The 18,950-nt window shown below is 34.3% G+C and overlaps 2 protein-coding genes across 2 annotated transcripts in view; both read left to right on the top strand.

The window, feature by feature from the left end:
• The window catches only part of LOC149781502 (uncharacterized), a 109,752-nt gene extending 101,485 nt beyond the window's left edge, over positions 1-8,267 (top strand). The window contains exons 9-10 of the mRNA XM_089934976.1: positions 1,273-1,404; positions 8,212-8,267. Of these exons, the coding sequence (XP_089791102.1) occupies positions 1,273-1,404; positions 8,212-8,267 (188 nt within the window). The remainder of the gene's footprint in view (positions 1-1,272; positions 1,405-8,211) is intronic.
• Positions 8,268-9,236: 969 nt separating this feature from the next.
• The window catches only part of LOC149781499 (uncharacterized), a 314,868-nt gene continuing 305,154 nt past the window's right edge, over positions 9,237-18,950 (top strand). The window contains exons 1-2 of the mRNA XM_089934975.1: positions 9,237-9,255; positions 9,487-9,578. Coding sequence (XP_089791101.1) covers positions 9,237-9,255; positions 9,487-9,578 — 111 coding nt within the window. The remainder of the gene's footprint in view (positions 9,256-9,486; positions 9,579-18,950) is intronic.

Raw genomic sequence — 18,950 nt, 5'->3', positions numbered from 1 at the left:
AGGTAAGCAAGTTGTTAGGTTAGCTTGGATGTCATGCATTAGTTTGGTTCTATTTATCATATGGTGGTTTCTCTTAGTAGCAGATAAAGGTGGCGAGTTAGGGACTGACAAGTCAAGATGGCATATAATGTAGAGGTGATAAAGCATCTTGTAACTTATTTTTGGTTAGAGTTTTGGTTTTACCTGACTTATGGTAGTATAGTGTCATCTCCTATGTGGACAATGGAAGAAATTTAATTTCCTGTCTTAAGAGGTAGGTATTTGATAATAGAACAAGGAACAAAGGTCTTATGATAGGGCCCTGTGGTACTCCACACCTAATATTTTACTTTCAAAAAGTTGCTGCACTCCATCAGTTAAGTACAAAGTAAATCAGTTTAGCGAGTTTTTATTGCATTGATAGATTTTTAGTTTTTCAAGCAAAATTTGATGATCAGAAGCTTTACATAAATCAACCATAATGGTGCGTACAGTTTCTCTTTTTTCTAATGCTTTCAGCCATTTATTAGTTGTAGATACAAGTGCAGTTTCACACTGGTGATTCTGTCAAAAGTGAAATTGATGGAGCCTCAACCTGAGTTGCTTTGTGCTTATTGTGTGAGGCTCATGTTAAGTTTTCTGTTGCATCTGCAAAGTTGCACCATATGAAGAAGCATCAGCCTGGGAAAATTGGTCAATACATAAAGACAAACAATGGATCATTGATGTCTACTGAGGCAAGTTTCTTGTGTGAAGACAATTCCAATCTTTCTGAAGCTAAAGTGGTGCCCCCACCCATAGAACCTTACCAGGGTGCATTGGCACAATACCCCTTCCGTTTTGCACATGCTTTACAACAAGTTAACCACAAACTGTCCAGATTAAATGCAAGATAGACTTTCCATTGTAGCTCATTTTATTTTTGTTAGATTGCAACTAATGTCTGAAGTAAAATTAGAAACATGCTGTATTTTCTTAGTTTCTCATTTTAAGATGACTAAAATCATAAGGAGTGCCCAAAATATTGAAAGCAATTAACAACATATACCTTTGTATTTTACAACCAGGGGTGTGAGGGGCACACTGAACTGTTGAACGGAGGACGACTTGCATCAGATGTAAATAAAGAAGTTTTTGGATGTATATGAAAGTGATCAGTAATAGGAAGATTTTTATATATCAGTGTCAAGTATCTAATATAGTTTAATAAGTCTCAATCATTCAGTGAATTTTCAGTAATGACATTTCAAGATATAATAATGTATGTTTTTTTTTTGTTTTGTTTTTTATTAGATGAAATTCACATTGCACACTTCATTGATGAAAAATACTCTGGCACTGGAAGCAATATTGGATGTCACCATGAAAGTTTTGTTCAATTTTGTAAAGATGATGTAAACTCTGGAAAGCTGGGTTTATTACCAGGTAAGTTTTGCTATAGAATTGAACATAAAAAGCTGATGGTATAAAGGCATTTTACAGGGATTCAACGCTCTCGGGAAGTTGGGATAAAGTCGGGAGAACTGATAATTTTTTTCCTGACCATGAAAAGTCCTTGAATTTCGCAAATATTGATGAAAGTCGGGAAAAACGAGAGAATTTTCCATCTCCACTTGCCTGAAACAATCACATAATTTAGTTATAACTAAACTGATCACGAGTTAAATTTATCTAGTTCTAACCAGAATAATCGGAGGGTGCAGTATGGATCATTTATGTGCATATAATAAACTTGTATGCTGAGTCAATCCAAATGCTCAGTGGATTAGATTCGTCTAGTAGGCTTCTATTTTCAAAGTCGGCTCAATATCCATATCTTTCGTTATATAGAAGTTATGAACACCAGTCTAGCATTGCAAGACGTCCCCACCATCGTGGCAAAGCGTAGCCACTTACCTTATGGCCCAGCAAACTTAAACATTGTTAGATCGAGTGATACATGCATGAAATCGATATGAAAATTACCTATTTTCTCAGAAATTATGAGTATTGACATCATTATGTCTTTAATCTGCTAAATGACAAGATAAAACTAAGGCGTTGATGAAATGTTACATGGCACTCGCGATTTGCATTGTCAGTCACATGAGTACACAAATCTAACAACCCACATTTTCAAATGTTGTTGAGATAGAAAAAAAATTAAATGAAAATCATATGCTGGTTGTAATAAAAATACAAAAACGAAAACACAAAATTCTCCATGTTTATATATTCTGAGAACAACTTCTGAAGTTTTGTATCACATGACACCACGTTGATCTCTGCTTGATGAATCCGACTAGCCATTTTGCAGGATTTTACAAAAAGTATCTGACTTTCATTTAAAATAATAGAATTTCTGTGCAACAACATGAAAAATGAGTTTGTTTTTGATATCACGTGACTGTTGGACTTCCGATGTTGTTGTTTGAGTTCTGTGAAGTCATGTGACTAGTAATGCAAATGGCGAGTACAGGGTTAGGTTTCATCTATGTTGTAGTTTTGCCCAGTCTGTCAGCGGTTTTGTTACGTATATCTGATTTAATATATATATTTAATTTAATTTTGTCAGTTTTACAACTTTTATTCTATTATATGCTATTATAATGTAAATTTATTTGCTATAGATGATACTTTTTTCAGGAAATGGTTTGACCTTGACTGTTAGTTTATGAACAACAGGTGTTGATCTAAATTCTGACCTGGGTTCAGAATTAGTAAACAGAGTTCTATTTTATTTTAAAATGATTGGTTGTTATCAGTGTCATGATGAAACTTCATGGGTTAAGAAGTAAACACTTTTTAAAATTTTTATTCTGGGAATCAAAAAAAAATTGGTCTAATCAAGGCCATATTTTGTGTATGTGACATAAACATGATCACATGACCCTTGTTGATGTTTTAGAAAGCCCATATAACTCAGTGTTTTAGAGAAATAAATTTTTAGTAGAAGTTGGGCAGTTAAAGTGTTATGTTGTGCTGTTTAGAATTATTTCAAATTACTTGTTTGGAGTTATTTCAAATTACTTGGACTTTAAAAGGATTAATTCTGTTATTTGTCTGGAAATATTCTGAAGAGTGCTCACATAGATAAAGACATTGCTTACAGATTCAATTTGGATTTCCAACACCGGAGTGCCATTATTTGTATTTCTACAAGGAACTGTAGAAAGCACAGTACTGACTACAGCATATGTCATCGTCATCCATCTTGGATTTTACATCAAGATTTGAATTTGGGGTTGTTGCAACATTTATTACTAGGACTTTTGCAATTTAATTCATGGATTATACTTAGATTAATTTTGGATTTGATTCTTGAAACCCTAAGTTCTTTTATTTTTATTTCTACAGAATTTTCCAGGAAAATAAATTGTTTGTTAAATTTTAAAAAGCTTGTTGTTTTCACTCTTTCTGTGTTACTGTTTATTCGAGCCTAAACACATAACAGGATTAAAGACATAACGTTCATAATACTTGCCATTTCTGACAAAATAATTCATTTTCCTATCGATTTCATGCAGGTATGAGTCGATATAACATAAGTTTAAATTTTCTAGGCCCACTGGTAGGCGACTACCATATGTCCCTACTGCATGGGTGGCAGCAGATTCCAAAATTTTCTATATGCAGTTGCAATGACCCCACACTCCAACATAAATGTTCAGCTATGAACAATGGGGTCGCAATATTCGGAGGAAACTCAGATTAAAATACGGACTGCTATTCGTTTTAAGCGAAATTTATAGTCCAAATTGCTGAATCTCAAAGCTGAAATGAGAAATTGTCATTCCTTGTATTACAATGCTGTCGGGCATTTATGTGCACTTATGGTTTCCGTCTTCAATATAGAAGCAAAATGCATACAGATTTCGACCGATTGACGAAAATAAAATACAGCAATACTTACCATTTGAACAGAGGCAGTTGTCACCTGAATATTCTGTTTAAAATGATATTAATTTTGGATACAGGGGATACCACCCCCGTGTTTTCCTGACTGCGATATGTCGGCCTATTCTGCACACAGCGTTGAGAAGATGTAATATTTATTAACCCGGCAATAGAAATGATATGCATTTCTTTGGACTGTTTCTGTCATCATTTCAGTCAAATAATTAGGTCAGTTTTATAGCTAGTTTTACAAAATTGAACGTAATAGTGCCAATAAATCACAAGATATATTGAGCAAATAAAACCGATCTTGTAAAAAAGTTTGTAAAATTCAACATTTTATAAAATAATAATCTATTATGTGGAAGAGAACAACAATAAATAGGATGGAACGTGTTTACAACGTCTTGCTGATGGGAAAAAATTACTTAAGAATTTAGAAACAGAATATACGCGGGCGAATTTCTTGAGAATTTATATTCTAGTGGCAAGCTGACACGTTGCTTAACAGACATTTTGTATGTGTGGGACAACTTATTGCAAAAATGGAAACTTGGATTAAAATGCAGTATTGTTTTAAGGTATACATTTCCATCTTTTATATAATGTATTTATTTGTACGATTCTAAAAGATGCCTAGTAAATCGGATTTTCTGGGTTTCCAGTTCAAGAAGGTCATGGAGTGTGTCTTCATGTTGACATACAGAAATCACATTTTCATGTGCATTTCGAGTTGAAATGCCTGATATTTTTGTGCACTTTATGAATATCACTTTTCTTAATTAAATTGCGATCATTTTTTCTTGATACAAAATGGATTTTTGACCCAAAATAACGTGATCCAATGTTTACACAAATGACATCATTGCACAGAATTACCCGACACACAGAATTGGCCGACATGGTGGTATATATTAAAAAATGATATGAGCCCCTGTATCAGTACAGGTTTGGGGACTGGTTTAACGAATTACAAGAAGTTGATTTGTTTATACAACAGTATATAATTTTGAAGGTCTTTTGCCAAAATTTAAATCAACCCTTTTGAAAATGGTTTTTAATTGATGGATATTTGACCAGATTATCTTTAGGAGATTAGGTTGTTTGAAAAATCTTGTTTGGAATTTTATTGGCACATATAAATTAAGCGTTAAACTCTTTTCATTACAAGACAAGACAAGATTATAATTATTTGCATTTATTGTTTTGTTATACTGTAATAGAAAATGTTACTTTCTATGAGATGCATTTATATATTGCTATAGAATTCTTTAGAATTAAAGATTTGAAAGGAAACAAAACATAATTTATGTTCATTATGTTGTTCCCACTTAGGAACATAATGCAGCAAGATAAAGTTAGAATTTTTATTCTGTACATTAAAATGACTTTACATGACAATTTATAGGAATATAATCAAACTTGTTTCATGTGATACATTTTGTGGTTTTGTACATGATCATCTTTTCTGACTTCGATGTTTTTGGAGAGCCTTGAAAGAAAAACATTTTTAGATTTAGAAAATGCATGTTTTATAATCTAAAATGTTCTTTAATTCCATTCAGTAATGGTCATGTGAACCTTTTAAAAAGTAATTTCATCATGGAAAAACCGAGGAAATGACCTGGAAATTTAATTTTAGAAAAGATTGGGAACCATGATTTTATTAAATTAAATATTGGATATGACCAGGGGTGTATAAATCCATTGTCAATCGAAAAATGTTCTTATGGATGACAAACTTTTGCAAGATTACTTGTTCGTGAACAAGTTGATTGTGGCCTGTAACTTGAAAGGGCAGTTGTTCAAATTTTGTTTGAGCTTTATTTACACAAGTGCCATTCATATTTAACAGCAATTACCATTTGGATGTATTGAATTTTTATTTAGCATATGCTGATATTTATTGATTATGATTGAAACTGCTGCATCTTCTGTGGATGAAGTTAATGCAAGCAGACATTAGTAGTTTAGGTGATATCTTTGATGTCTGCGTCAGAATGAATTTCATTGGCTTGAGGACAGAGCTTCCCTGATGAACCTGTTGTTTTGAACCAGTGGCTGGACCCTTGAAACCATTGTGAATGACTCTGATAAATTTTCCAGGAATTTAATCTGGGTGAATAGGTTTCATGTAAAGGTAGGGCTTAATGGTAAAAAGTTAAAGAAAAAGAAAAAAATAAACTTGGCTATAAAAGGGAATTTGATAGAGAAAGAAAACAGAAGTTCAAAGGTTCATGGCGGCAGGAGTTACTTTGGCTCGAGGCCAACAAAGATCAAGCAATTGCGTCTTAAACAACAATCTGCTGGTTTTGTCAGCAGTTAACAGGTATTTCTTACATATATATGTAAGAGATACCCGTTAATTGCAGACAAAACAAGTAGATTGTTCGCAGGACATGCTAACACAAAAAATGACATATTGTTAACACACCTAAAATGTGCGATGTACAATACATGTGAGTTAAAAATTGGTAATCAGAAGGCTTAATCTGAGGGGGAAAAAAAGGTGTGGGTGATTTAGACAGAATGATGAATAAATGTGATGTGATGTGATTTTGGATTTTTAACGTAGCTTTAACAATTTTTCAGTGATATCGCTACGATGTCTGCAATGTGGGAGTTTATAGTGATGTCTAGCACTGGGGCATGTTACATGTTCAGGCTCGAATAAACAGTAACACAGAAAGAGTGAAAACTACAAGCTTTTTGAAATTTAACATATAATTTATTTTCCTGGAAAAGTCTGTAAAAATGAAAAAAGGAGAAGAACTTAAGGTTTCAAGAATAAAATCCAAAAATAATTCAGGAATATTCCACGAATTAAATTGCAAAAGTCCTGGTAATAAATGTTCTAATAATTTCAAATTTAAATCCTGATGGAAAATCAAAGATGGATGACAACGTATGCTGTAGTCAGTACTGTGCTTTCTACATTTCCTTGTACAAATACAAATAATGGCACTCCAGTGTTGGAAATCCAAATTAAATTTGTAAGCAATGTCTTTCCAATATTTCTATGTGAGCACTCCTCAAAATATTTCCAGAGAATAAAGAATTAATCGTTTTGAAATTCAACTGATCTGAAGAATTATTATAGCTCAAATCTGGCTACAACAAATTAACTTGACATCAGTATGAAAAGCCCCAAAACTGAGAAATCTCTCTCAAAACAAAGATTATATTGTATCATAAGACGCAGTTTTGAAATTCCCCCAAGTTGTGAAATCAGAAGGGGGGGGGGTCACATGATCATGTTTATAACACATACACAAAATATGGCCTTGATTAGACCAGTGATTTTATTCCCAGAATAAAAATTTTAAGAAGTGTTTACTTCTTAACCCACGTAGTCCCATCATGACCTTGACAAGAACCAATCATTTTAAAATAAAATAGAACTTTGTTTACTAATTCTGAACCCAAGTCAGAATTTAGATCAACACCTGTTGTTTATAAACTAACAGTCAAGGTCAAACAATTTTCTGAAAAAGTATCATCTCTAGTGAATAAATTTACATTACAATAGCATGTAAGAAAAATAAAAATTTAAAATTGGCAAATAAACAATTAAATTTAAGTATATGTATATTAAATCATATGCGTAACAGGCATCATGCTGCAGATGTGTAGCATGATGTCCCACCCAGTTACATTATCCTGACACCAGTCCGATCAGTCCTAACACTAACCTCTTAATGCTGAATGCCCAGGGAGGCAGCTGTTAGTACTGTTTTTGTAAGTCTTTGGTATGACTCGGACGTGGTTCAAACCCATGACCTCCTGCATCCGAGGCAGATGCTCTAACCACTAGGCCACCAGAGCGGTTATGAATAAATGTAATTTGAGCCAAATCAAGCATTACAAGAGTGTGTTTAAGATGGCATATGCCATGACAAAGCAGAGAAAATCTTGTTCAGGCTATGAATCTCTTTTCGATCACTTAGACATGCATGCTGAAAGATATTCTGTTTTGAGAACTGTCGTTTCTTGTCCATTTTCTGTCTTATTTTTATGCATTTGACAGTATACTGTCTATCAAACCTTTATAGACAAGTTGTTGAGCATCAGATTCATAATCCAAGGGTTGTTGCCTGAGTCAGCCTTTGGTTGACTACCACTGTATCCTTGGGGGAAAAGCACTAGGCTTCCATTTCATCAACACAATGCAAGACTGGCCTTGGTGGGTAACTGAAAGAAGCAAAATGATTTCTGTGCCATTACATTAGTTTTATATCGCAAGCCTCAGCCAAATGGGAATAGCTTGCACATTTGGTAAGGATGAAGTCTATTGGTTTGGTTCTCAACAGGTCCAAGGACAAGGTAAATGACTGCTCTCCTGTATAAAAATTTCAGTTTTTGACTATTTAACTTTGTCAAAGTTCGTGGATGACTTGCGGATTGGGGAATAAAAAAGTCTATTGATTTTGATTTCTTAAAAGTCCAAAGTCAGTGTTAATGTGGCAGAAGGAAGAGAAATGCATTTTACAGAAAAATGTCCATTGCCATTGATTTAATTTTACTGTAAGAAGAAACCTAAATTTGCAGACCACATAACTTAATCAAAGTTTGTGAAGGGCTTACACATAAGGTATTGAAGAGACCTATTGATCTTGGAATTGCATGCCAGGGTCATTGTGGCTCGAAGAAAAGTGCATTTTGCAGACCAACTTTTTTAGATGATTTCTGCTTGGAGTAATAAAGAAGCTGGTAGATTTTGTGGTCTCATGGGCAGAGGTTGTAGCATTGGCAAGTCTGATTTGAAATTATTGGTTTCTGATTAACAGACCTGCCAACTCTTTTGATTTTGCCTAAATCTTACATATACGACCCGTAAAATATAGACTGATTGAATTAAAGCACAAATTGCAGAAATACAGTTGCAGTAAAATCCAGATACTGGCTTGCCCATGTTTGATTTGGATCTGGGTTTTGTATTAGATTCAGTGGAGTGGGTCAGGGAACCTGACTAACTTTACAGGAGTACCTCATGTGCTATACAAAAAATGTATTTTATGATGCAAAACGTTTGCATGAACAAACTGTTGCTTTTTTTCTTTTAAAATGCTTTGAACAAGCAACAGTTTAAGATGAAAGGGTACGATAAACCTCCTCAAATGTTTTAATAGTATAATAGTATTGATAAAGATATTTGTTTACCATTGCTACGTTAGTCTTGAATAACACTTTTGGACTTTTAAATGCATGTTTTCCTGGTTGACAATAGCCATACATGATATTTTTTTTACACCTTACTGAAAACTGGTCTATCGTACGGGAAAGAAAAAAAAACATTAACTGCCTTACTGAGAAGGTCTTGTTAAGGTAGGCTGGTCTGTATTCAGCTTGGGTTCAAGACAGGATGCCTTAGCCATAAGTCAATGACATTGAGACTTGTTGGTCAGTAATCTCCAGAGTCAAAGATATTCTTGTAGTGCTTACATAGAGGAGTATTAAACACAAAGCTGATTTCATAGTAACATTATTTTTATACTTGTTACAATTAGATCTTAAATTTATTTGTGTATAAGCAATGTCTGGATGTAGATGATTTTACGTGGCCTTTTATTTGCCTTAAATGTTTCCTTCTTCAGTAAACAGTAGACTCTCATTTGTTTTCTTCTTCTTCAGGTCGTCGGATTATTGTTCAGAGCTATGACACGGAGAAGAATGATGTGGAAACTGTGGTTACCAAGTATAACAACATGATAGAACATGGAAAGGTACTGTTGAAGCAGAAGTGCATAATTAGCATTCAGACATTAAAACACACAAATATCATCTTGTGGTTTAGTTACGTGCAGTTTACACAAATTTGATGCAAGCTAAATTTTGAAAATGGGTAATTATAAATGTTCCACTTGCATGCATTTCAAGGAATGTCTCTAGCTGTGATGGTCTAAGACCATAGAAAGTTTATGGAATAACATATTTTACTGTCCACCATCTATCTATCATCAGATGCTTATTATTGCTTCTCCAAAAGCATAAAAAGTCTCTGTGTATAGGATGTTTGGTGACCAATATACTCGTTCATCGAGGTGAGGTAAAAGTCCCTTTAGAATGTTCATTTCATTTTTATTTATTTTTTCATGGTTAAATCTAGGATGCATAATCATGAAAATTCTCACCAAATTTAAGATTTCCTGCTAAATTTTTATTTTGATGTGGGCAAAATCACACTAAAATATGAATTTTGCACATGTTTTTGTGAAGAATACACTATTTTATTTCTTTATTTCTTACTGTAAAATGTCTGGTTGTCAGTTGGTGGATATGTTGTACTTGAGTAGTTATAAAATGTCACGATTTTCTGTGTATCATTAGCGCATTTCAATTGTTTACTAAGAATAATCATTGGGTCATGTTTGATACTGAGGTCGCTTGGTAGGACAATCTGTTAATAGCAAAATCAATCACGACTGCCACTTTTTCATTATTTTGTCAGTAACACTTCTAATAAAAGTGCCAATTTGAGTATGTTTCATGGCGGGAGATATGATTGCCATCATCATGTGAAATGGAAAAGAATTACCAAGAACTATATCAAGTTGAGAGATAGCAACAAGCCATTGAGCTGCATAGGGTTTGGAACTAGACTTTGTGCAGCTATACTAGTGTTAAATAAAGTCTGCGCGTACTTTACAAACCTTTCAGTTGAACATAATGTTTATCATCGATGCATCAAACTTTAAATTACGTTTTCCAGCCTTACAATAGCAGTTATTGATATTTTGTTACACCTTGCTGAAAACTGGTCAATCTTACGGGAAAAAATCAACTGCCTTACTGAGACGGACTCGTCAGGGTTGGCAGGTCTGCTATTCTCACCGATGCAATAGAGAAATCCAGCTGTTTTGCTAATCTTTTATCGTAGTCTGGTTGTCTCCGTCAGGTCGTTTATGCCTTGCAGAGTTATAAAATCAAACAGCGACAACAACAATAGATACATAGCAAAAAGAAATTCACTCATGAAGCGACTTTAGGTCTCTCCAACTTTGATAACATACCATACAAACCATTTTGAGAGATAGACACGAAGTTGAGTTATTTGGTATTTTGATAGAAACTCTACAAGGGATTATGCTGGAATCACTAAGTACATCCCTTGGGATCACCCAGGTTACTATAACATCAGAATAATGGAAATAGGAAAGCTGGGATCTGCCTGCATTAGAAGCTTGCTGGAGCAGCCCAACTCAAAGTAGGGATTATACCGAGAATGTGGTCACTTAGGCACTTGTGGGGTTCATGAAATTATGATTGAATATCGTGTTGGCAAGTCTTGTTTATTTGATCAGTTTCACTTCCCACGCAAGTGCCTTGTCATCCCATGAGATTTCAGAGAGGCTTCCATTTATGGGATATATTAACAGCTAAAAAAAGGGAGAAAAATTGTATGTGTTGTTAGTAAAAAAACAAAAAAAAAAACAAATACATGACATCAGCTTTATGAAATTCTGGATGCTGACAAGACCTTTCTACTGAATTCACTCTCGTCTGTAACAGGTTTATCATAGAATTTTCTGAAGTACAGACACTTGGCCAACGAGAAACTTTCAGGGTTGTACCTAATTGTGTGCCTTTAGCATTGGCTGCAGAAACAGAAGCATCCCTAGTGCTATAAACCTGAATCACTGATGTCACGACACCATACTTTCTCATAAGTCTTTATCGAGTTGGATATTGTTCCTTTGGCAACTTTTTTGTATGGGGATTGAGTGCTGATGAATAACTGCTTTTTGGAATTTTGCAAAGTGTTTTAGATATCATTGTAAACAGCTAACAATACAAAATTTGTTGTCATATGAATATGGTTATAAAAATGAAGGGATGCACATGGTGCCTTGGTTTTAGATTGCTTCAGCAGTGAAGGACCGTATATTTGTACACTGTTAACACCAAAATTAATGCTGTTTGCATAAGGTGAACTGTCTGATACCTCGGTATTGTTAACAAAGCAAGCAGCATTGCTAACTTTATATTCAGTATCTTCAAAGACAATTGATCATTGCATTAAGAAGAGAAAAAGTAGTTAATTACACTAGCTGTACTTCCCACACACATGACTGCTTTGGAACGAAGGTCTGGCAATGAACAGTCATCATAAATCTCTTTATGTAAGATGCTATTGCTTAGACCGGATTAAGAAGACTAACAAACAATGAAATAGCAGATCTAGCTGTATTTACAGAACTAAAACGTAAAGGCCATAGCTAGTCACAAGTAGGTCAGGTTGATTAATCTGTCTTTTATATGAAAATCAGATCCACTTTTGGAGATGAGCCCATTACTGTTTTCAGTTGATGTTTTCCATGAATTGATGATTATTGAGGCAGCCCTTTCTGATAACACTGGTCTGCAACCAAAATGCTTTCGAAATAAATGTATTCAAACTTTACTAATTCTGGGTCACTGAGAACGAAAATAATGCTTAAAATTGTTTGTTAATTGGTTCATATTTTTAAAGATAGGATAATTGGGTCAGTATATACAACCCTTGCCCTTGCAAAAAATGGTGGAGGATAAGTGAGTGTAAAGGGAAAGGATCTCAGTGTAAGCCAGAAATGTCTAAAATACATCTTTGACTGGACCTATGAACAAATCTATGACTGGGTTTAGACAGTACTTGATTTTTAGGCACAACAGTGAATGATGCTATCTGAAGCTGGTATTGCATCACACATGTTAATGAATTTCATCATGTTATTCCAAGAAGTCATAGATGATGGAATCAAAACTAAGCTTACTTCACTCTGCTGAACAAATTGACTTATCGCCAGTTGTCAATCATTCTGCTCGATTGACCAATCAGCGAGCGCTATTATACACACCTCCAGACACTGTTTACGTCTGCCATTTTCCTCCGACAAGCTGCTTCTGTCGATATCGACTCGGCTATTGTATATATTTACAAATTTTGCAACGGTTCGGAGAAGTTGCCCGACTTTGTCTGGAGAAGTTGCTCCAAGGATCATATATAGTAATTCTGAGATAAAGCCACATGGTTAAAGCTTTATTTATTGTTGTTTGTCTTCAACTTAATAACTTCTTAAATTTATAAAATTTGCAATTTTTCAACTTTTCCATTTGATCAACTCCACTTCTATACTTGACGAAAAATAAGTGTTATCTGTCCCTTTTGCCCTGCTCTTCAAATCATTAGATGCATTTTAATAATATTTGTAGAGATAGTGTTATCAATATTTTTTATTACATTTACATCTAAAAATGAAACATGCGTACTAGATGCAGTATAAGTAAATTTAATCGTTGGGTGAAAATGATTTAGGCGATCAATAATTTTTTTCGGTTCTTCACTTGAATGCTTCCAGATCATAAATATGCCATCTAAAAATCTGAACCAAAGAGATGGATTAAACTTTACGTTTTGAATAAAATCCTTTTCTAATTCACCCATGAAAGGGAAGAGTATATATGAGCCACACTAATACCCATTATCTGTATGTAATTCGTATTATTAAATTGAAATTAATTATTTTCCAAGATAAGTTTTTATTATTTTACAAATATCTTCGCTAGATAGTGTGCTATTTATTAGGATTGTTATCAAGAACATATTTGCATGCTTCAATACCATCTGCATGCGGAATGTTGTTATATAGTGATGTTACATCTAATGATACCAGGATTTAAATTATCAGATAGATGTGGAATATACTTCGACTTTTTAATGAAAGTACATGTATCTTTAATGTATGAAGGAAGTGATTTCATTAAAGGTAGTAAAACACTATCAATAAATTTGGATAGGTTTTCAGTATATGAATTACAACCTGATATAATGGGTCGTCCTGGAAAATTTAAAGGTAAATTATGGTCAGGATTTTTATGAGTTTTGGGTAATATGTAGAACTGAGGTGTATGCATGTTAAGAGGGAAAGTATCAAATTCCTCACATACGGAATTATTATTTTAGCAATCTCATTAATGCATGTTGAAATTTTTTTATTTAATTTCTTATTGACGTTCAACTTCTTTAACATAATCATCTTGATTCACAATAATAATAGTGTTTGACTTGTCATCCTTTTTAATCACTGTACTATCATCATTCATTAGATTATATACAGACTTAATTTCGTCCTTATAAATATTACTATGATATTGCTTTCATTTAGTTAATATCTCTTGTGTGATCGCATATATATATATATATATATATATATATATATATATATATATATATATATATATATATATATGACTCATGTAAAAGATGACTTAATTGTGTTATAAAAAGGTTATTTGGGTGACAAACTTTGGGATGACTTCTCCAAACAATTGGGGCGACTTCTCCAACCACTCTGGGGCGACTTATCCAGATATGTGGGGGCAAGTTCTCCGCATTCTGACGTAACTTAGAAAAGTGAAAGCGATGGATAAATGCTCTCGCTTTCTGTCTCTGTCTCAGTGTTGTTTCATATGGCAAATATTGCTCACCAATATCGTCTGGTATATCTTTTAATGTTGTCAGGCACGCCATTTTCACAGAATGTTTGTCGGAGGTTAAGACGTTGTCAAGTCACATGTTCGGTAGGCGGAGTGATCTACCTTCTGGTGTAAGGTCAATTACCCTATATCAGCTCTTAAAATCATACAGTGTTGTGCTCTTATTTGGCAGTGTTTGATATTTCAAAGGGACATATTTTGAATTTGCTAAAGAAAGCAGAGATGCCTCGTACTTTTGAAAACAATGCAGATAACTTCTGGTTTTTTTTTGGTGAAGTGACATTTGCATCACAAAAGTACAGTATGGCCACTATGATTAAGAAAACCTATCACCTTTAATTTGGCTGCAAAATTGGAGATTGGCTCAAGAGGTGGGCCCTACACATATGCTACAACACTTGTGCAAAAAAATCTTGGCCAGTGGTTGATAAAGGTGTGTCAAAGAAGAAAAAGTGGACTGTGCATTTTCCAAACATTCCATTAGCTGTATGCCCAGTACCCCACAGAGATGGGCTGCCAGTTCCTGATGCACCAGAATCATTCTTACTTGAATCAGATGAGGAAAAGGAAGAAGATGAAACTTCTAATCCTGAACCATCCACGACACGTAACCCATATTTACTCCCATCCTCCTCCTCTGAACCACATCTCATAACACAAGGTGAACTGAATGACCTTGTCAGGGATTTGGAACTATCCAAGAGTACAGCAGAGCTGTTGGGCTGCAGACTACAGAAGTGGAATCTCCTGGCAGGTGATTGTTCTGTGACCATCAAAAGAATCTTGTCCCATTCTTCTTCATGGAAGGTGATCTTGTAGCCTGCAACAACTTTGATGGTGTGATGGCAGCCCTCTACATCGTTCATGATCCAAATGACAGGAGACTGTTCATTGATTCATCAAAGAAGAGTCATAAATCTGTTTTCTGCATAATGCCAGTGTTTTGCCATCAGTTCCATTTTGTTATGCAGTCCATATGAAGGAAACCTATGAAAATATGAAACAACGTTTGAGTTGCATAAACTATTACCAACTTCAGTGGCACATTTTTGGCGATTTGAAGGTTCTTCCTCTCGTGCTTGGTCTGTAGACTGGATGCACAAAGTACTGCTGTGTTCTCTGAGAGTGGAATAGTCTTGCGAGAGATTCCCACTACATCAAGAGATTGGCCACTCCAACAGCCATTGGAGCCTGGGAGGATAAGTGTTCAGCATCCACCACTTGTTGAATCAAGGAAGGTTTTGTTGCCACTCTTGCACATCAAGCTTTGTATGATGAAGAACTTTGTCAAGACCATGGACAGAACACAAGGTTAAGTGAAACTATGATAAAGGAAGGTGTCTTTGTTGGTCCTTAGATTTATGAACGTCTTCAAGATGATGCATTTGATTGTGCACTGCGTGGCAAGGAAAAGATGCCATGGAAAGCCTTCCAGTTAGTAGCAACATATTTTCTCTGAAACGACAAGGCAGACAACTACAGGGAGTTGGTGGAAAACCTCCTCAAGGCATACAAAAGCCTTGGTTGCAGCATGTCACTAAAGATACATTTTTTGCATTCTCATCTAGATATTTTCTGCTGAACTGCGGTGCAGTGAGCGACGAGCACGGTGAGAGATTTCACCAGAACATTGCATCAATGGAGAAGTGCTATCAGGGCAAATGGAGCCCATCAATGCTTGCAGACTATTGCTGGACAGTGACAAGAGATGCTCCATTTAATGAATACAAGAGACAAGGCAAGAAGTGCATAGTAGGCACTGAATAAGGACTAAACTATGAACTTGCATATGCATAATAGATTTTTGCCTTTTGTTTCATAATAAATGTTTTTATTTATATAACCCTTTTGCTGTTTGTTAAAGTGCTATATAAACATGACAGGTGAATATTATCATGTAAAGCAACCGTAAACACATGAAAAGACTTAGGTTTACAATTTATGATTAAAACTCTACAATCTACAAAATATACAAAGACGTAAAATGTAAAAATTAAATATCTTGGAAACAGTAGCCAATTGTTTGTTTTAATTGTTATATTTAAAGACTGTAGAACTCTACTTCCATTCAGACTCCTCGTTTTTGTTTCTAGACTGTTTATCTCCTGTATCAACATTTTCCAGGCAGACTTGAAGCAGATTTCAGAAGGGTTGTAAAAGCATAATTTTAGGTGCAATATGCAAATTAGTTTTCCTAAGATTCCAATCAAACAAAAAAATTCAGCTAAGATTTCTGCCTGAAATAAATATCCACCTGAAATGAAATTCTGCCTGAGATTTCCACTTGAAATAAAAATCCACCTGAGGCTTCCTCCTAAGAAAAAGCTGCCTAAAATGACCACAAAATGTATTCTATAAAAAATCTGCTTCATATTTCTGTTAAACAATGTAATTATGCTATGAATTACTGGGAATTGATGATAAATACTCAGTAATTTGAGGAAATTATTCTGCATCATTGGTAAATACTCAAAATAGTTTTCGTAGTGGATCAATAATTTTATTTTGACAGACATTATCAAGTAAGATTTAGGTTTTTCTTGTTCTTATTTTCTTTCTTGCATGCAAAACCTGCTCCATGATGGTATTATTGATGTCTTTTTATTTTCACTGAAATTCTGGTGAGATTTCACAAACATTTTGTCCAAAACTTTCATTGAAATTTTGGTTAGATCTCACTAACAATTTCACTGAAATATTGGTGAGATTTCACAAAAATTTGGTGAAAACTTTCACCTAAAAGTTAAGCAAGGTCTCATTAAAATTTCACTGAAAGTTTGGTGAGATTTTACTACAATTTTGGTAAGATTTCATTAAAGTTTTGACCATTATATAGCATTTTACTGAAGTTTCAATAATTTTTCAGACATTTCTAAAGGTTTCAAACAAATAATGGATATGAATTAAACAGCTTTATTTACCAGGGTAATATTTCACTGTACATGAAACATTTTTTTTACAGCTGTTATAATAATTATATCACATCAAAGAGATACGCTGCAAGTGAGAAGCACTTAACTGCGCATTCCTAATGATACACCACAGGCAGATATCACATGATAATTTATGCAACATATTAGTGCAATCTTCCATTTTGTTCAAATTTGAAACTGCTACGGTGTTATACATATAGATCTGCACAGGAGTGTATCTCACCATGGAAGACAGAGATCAGTTTTAAATTACAGGCTTTCAGTTCTAAGAAGTGAATACGAGTCATGACGGAACATGATAAAATAATTACTTTTTTTTATGTCCCAGAACTTATGGAGAAACTTTATTTAACCTAGACCTTATGTTGTAAGACTTAAGAAAGAAAATAAATTTGTATTGAATTTGCGCACCCTCTTCCCACTGAACATGTCAGAAAAAATAGATAAACAAAATGCTTATTTGATTATAAAAAGAAAGAAACTAACCTTGTATTGTTATCATTTATTCCTTTTCTTTTCATAATGAATAAATGTATCCATGAATTCTATATACGTAGCATGGACCTCCATACTGCAGCATCTATTGCTCTTATGTCCAATAACCAATGACACTTTGTTCATTGACATGAACATTGAGAAATCGATTTTGGTTGTGACATCAAAGACCCAGCATTGCCCAGAAGATTTGGAGAAAATAAAATCATGTGATCAATTTGTGAAGGCCAGAAGAAAAGTAGATGATTTTGCAGGCAATATCATCATTAATATGGATGAAATTCTGGTGTACTTTGATCTCATTCCTGGACAGACTGACAATAAGATGGGGGCCAAAAGTGTGAGAATTAGACTGGTGCAGATTTGTACTACGTTTCTTTGTAAATCTTTGTATACATACAGGGCCTTGGGGTCATTACTTTTCTGTACTAATTGAGTTATTCTCTGAATATAAAATATTTCATATTATGTTTGTCAGGTACCTGTCGTTGTCTGTTTAACTAACATTAGTTCACAATGGCAGTGGCATTCATGAATTTGGACTTGCATGATGGACAGGAGAAGAGTACAAGTCTGGAGTTGATTTGTACATGCTCTGATTTGCAGAGTACCAAATGCAATATGTTTGATCATTTTCCTGTGTGCTTTCATCTTGGAGTTTCAACTTTGTTTCCTCTTTATTGCCAGGGTGTACACGTTCCACAGTTTTGTTGTTTAATTCCATGGAAAATATCTCAGAGTATTTTGGATGCCATGTCCAAGTTTTTATTAAAACAAAATTAAAAACACCCAAAACAAACCTTGTGCTAAAACAACATGGACAATTTACCAAGCTTACCTTTGAATTCGATGCAGACCTCAGAATATTTAGACTTTTCCATGATTTTGATGAAGAACCCTGCATGGAACCCTGTACATGCTATGGACAATTGTTCATGGTTTTAGCAGACCCCACCCCACCCCTCATACCTGTGGCTGTCAGACCTGAAATGTAGTCGCAATAATTTCAAATGGATAAAAAGTTAGTTTGTATTTGAGTTCTCACATATATTTAACTTGATACTATTGTCCGATATATTATTCATCCCCTTCTGTTCTAAGGTTTTGCTCTGGAGGTCCTTATCAGATCTGCTAAGTTTTGCATTTATTAATGTCGCAAAAAGAAATTTCTCTTGCACAATTTCTGAAATAATA

Source organism: Sinohyriopsis cumingii, chromosome 15 (genome assembly GCF_028554795.1).
Source record: "Sinohyriopsis cumingii isolate HCF-2022 chromosome 15, ASM2855479v2, whole genome shotgun sequence".
In the NCBI taxonomy this organism is placed as follows: Eukaryota; Metazoa; Mollusca; class Bivalvia; order Unionida; family Unionidae; genus Sinohyriopsis; species Sinohyriopsis cumingii.
This window is presented reverse-complemented; position numbering and strand designations above follow the sequence as displayed.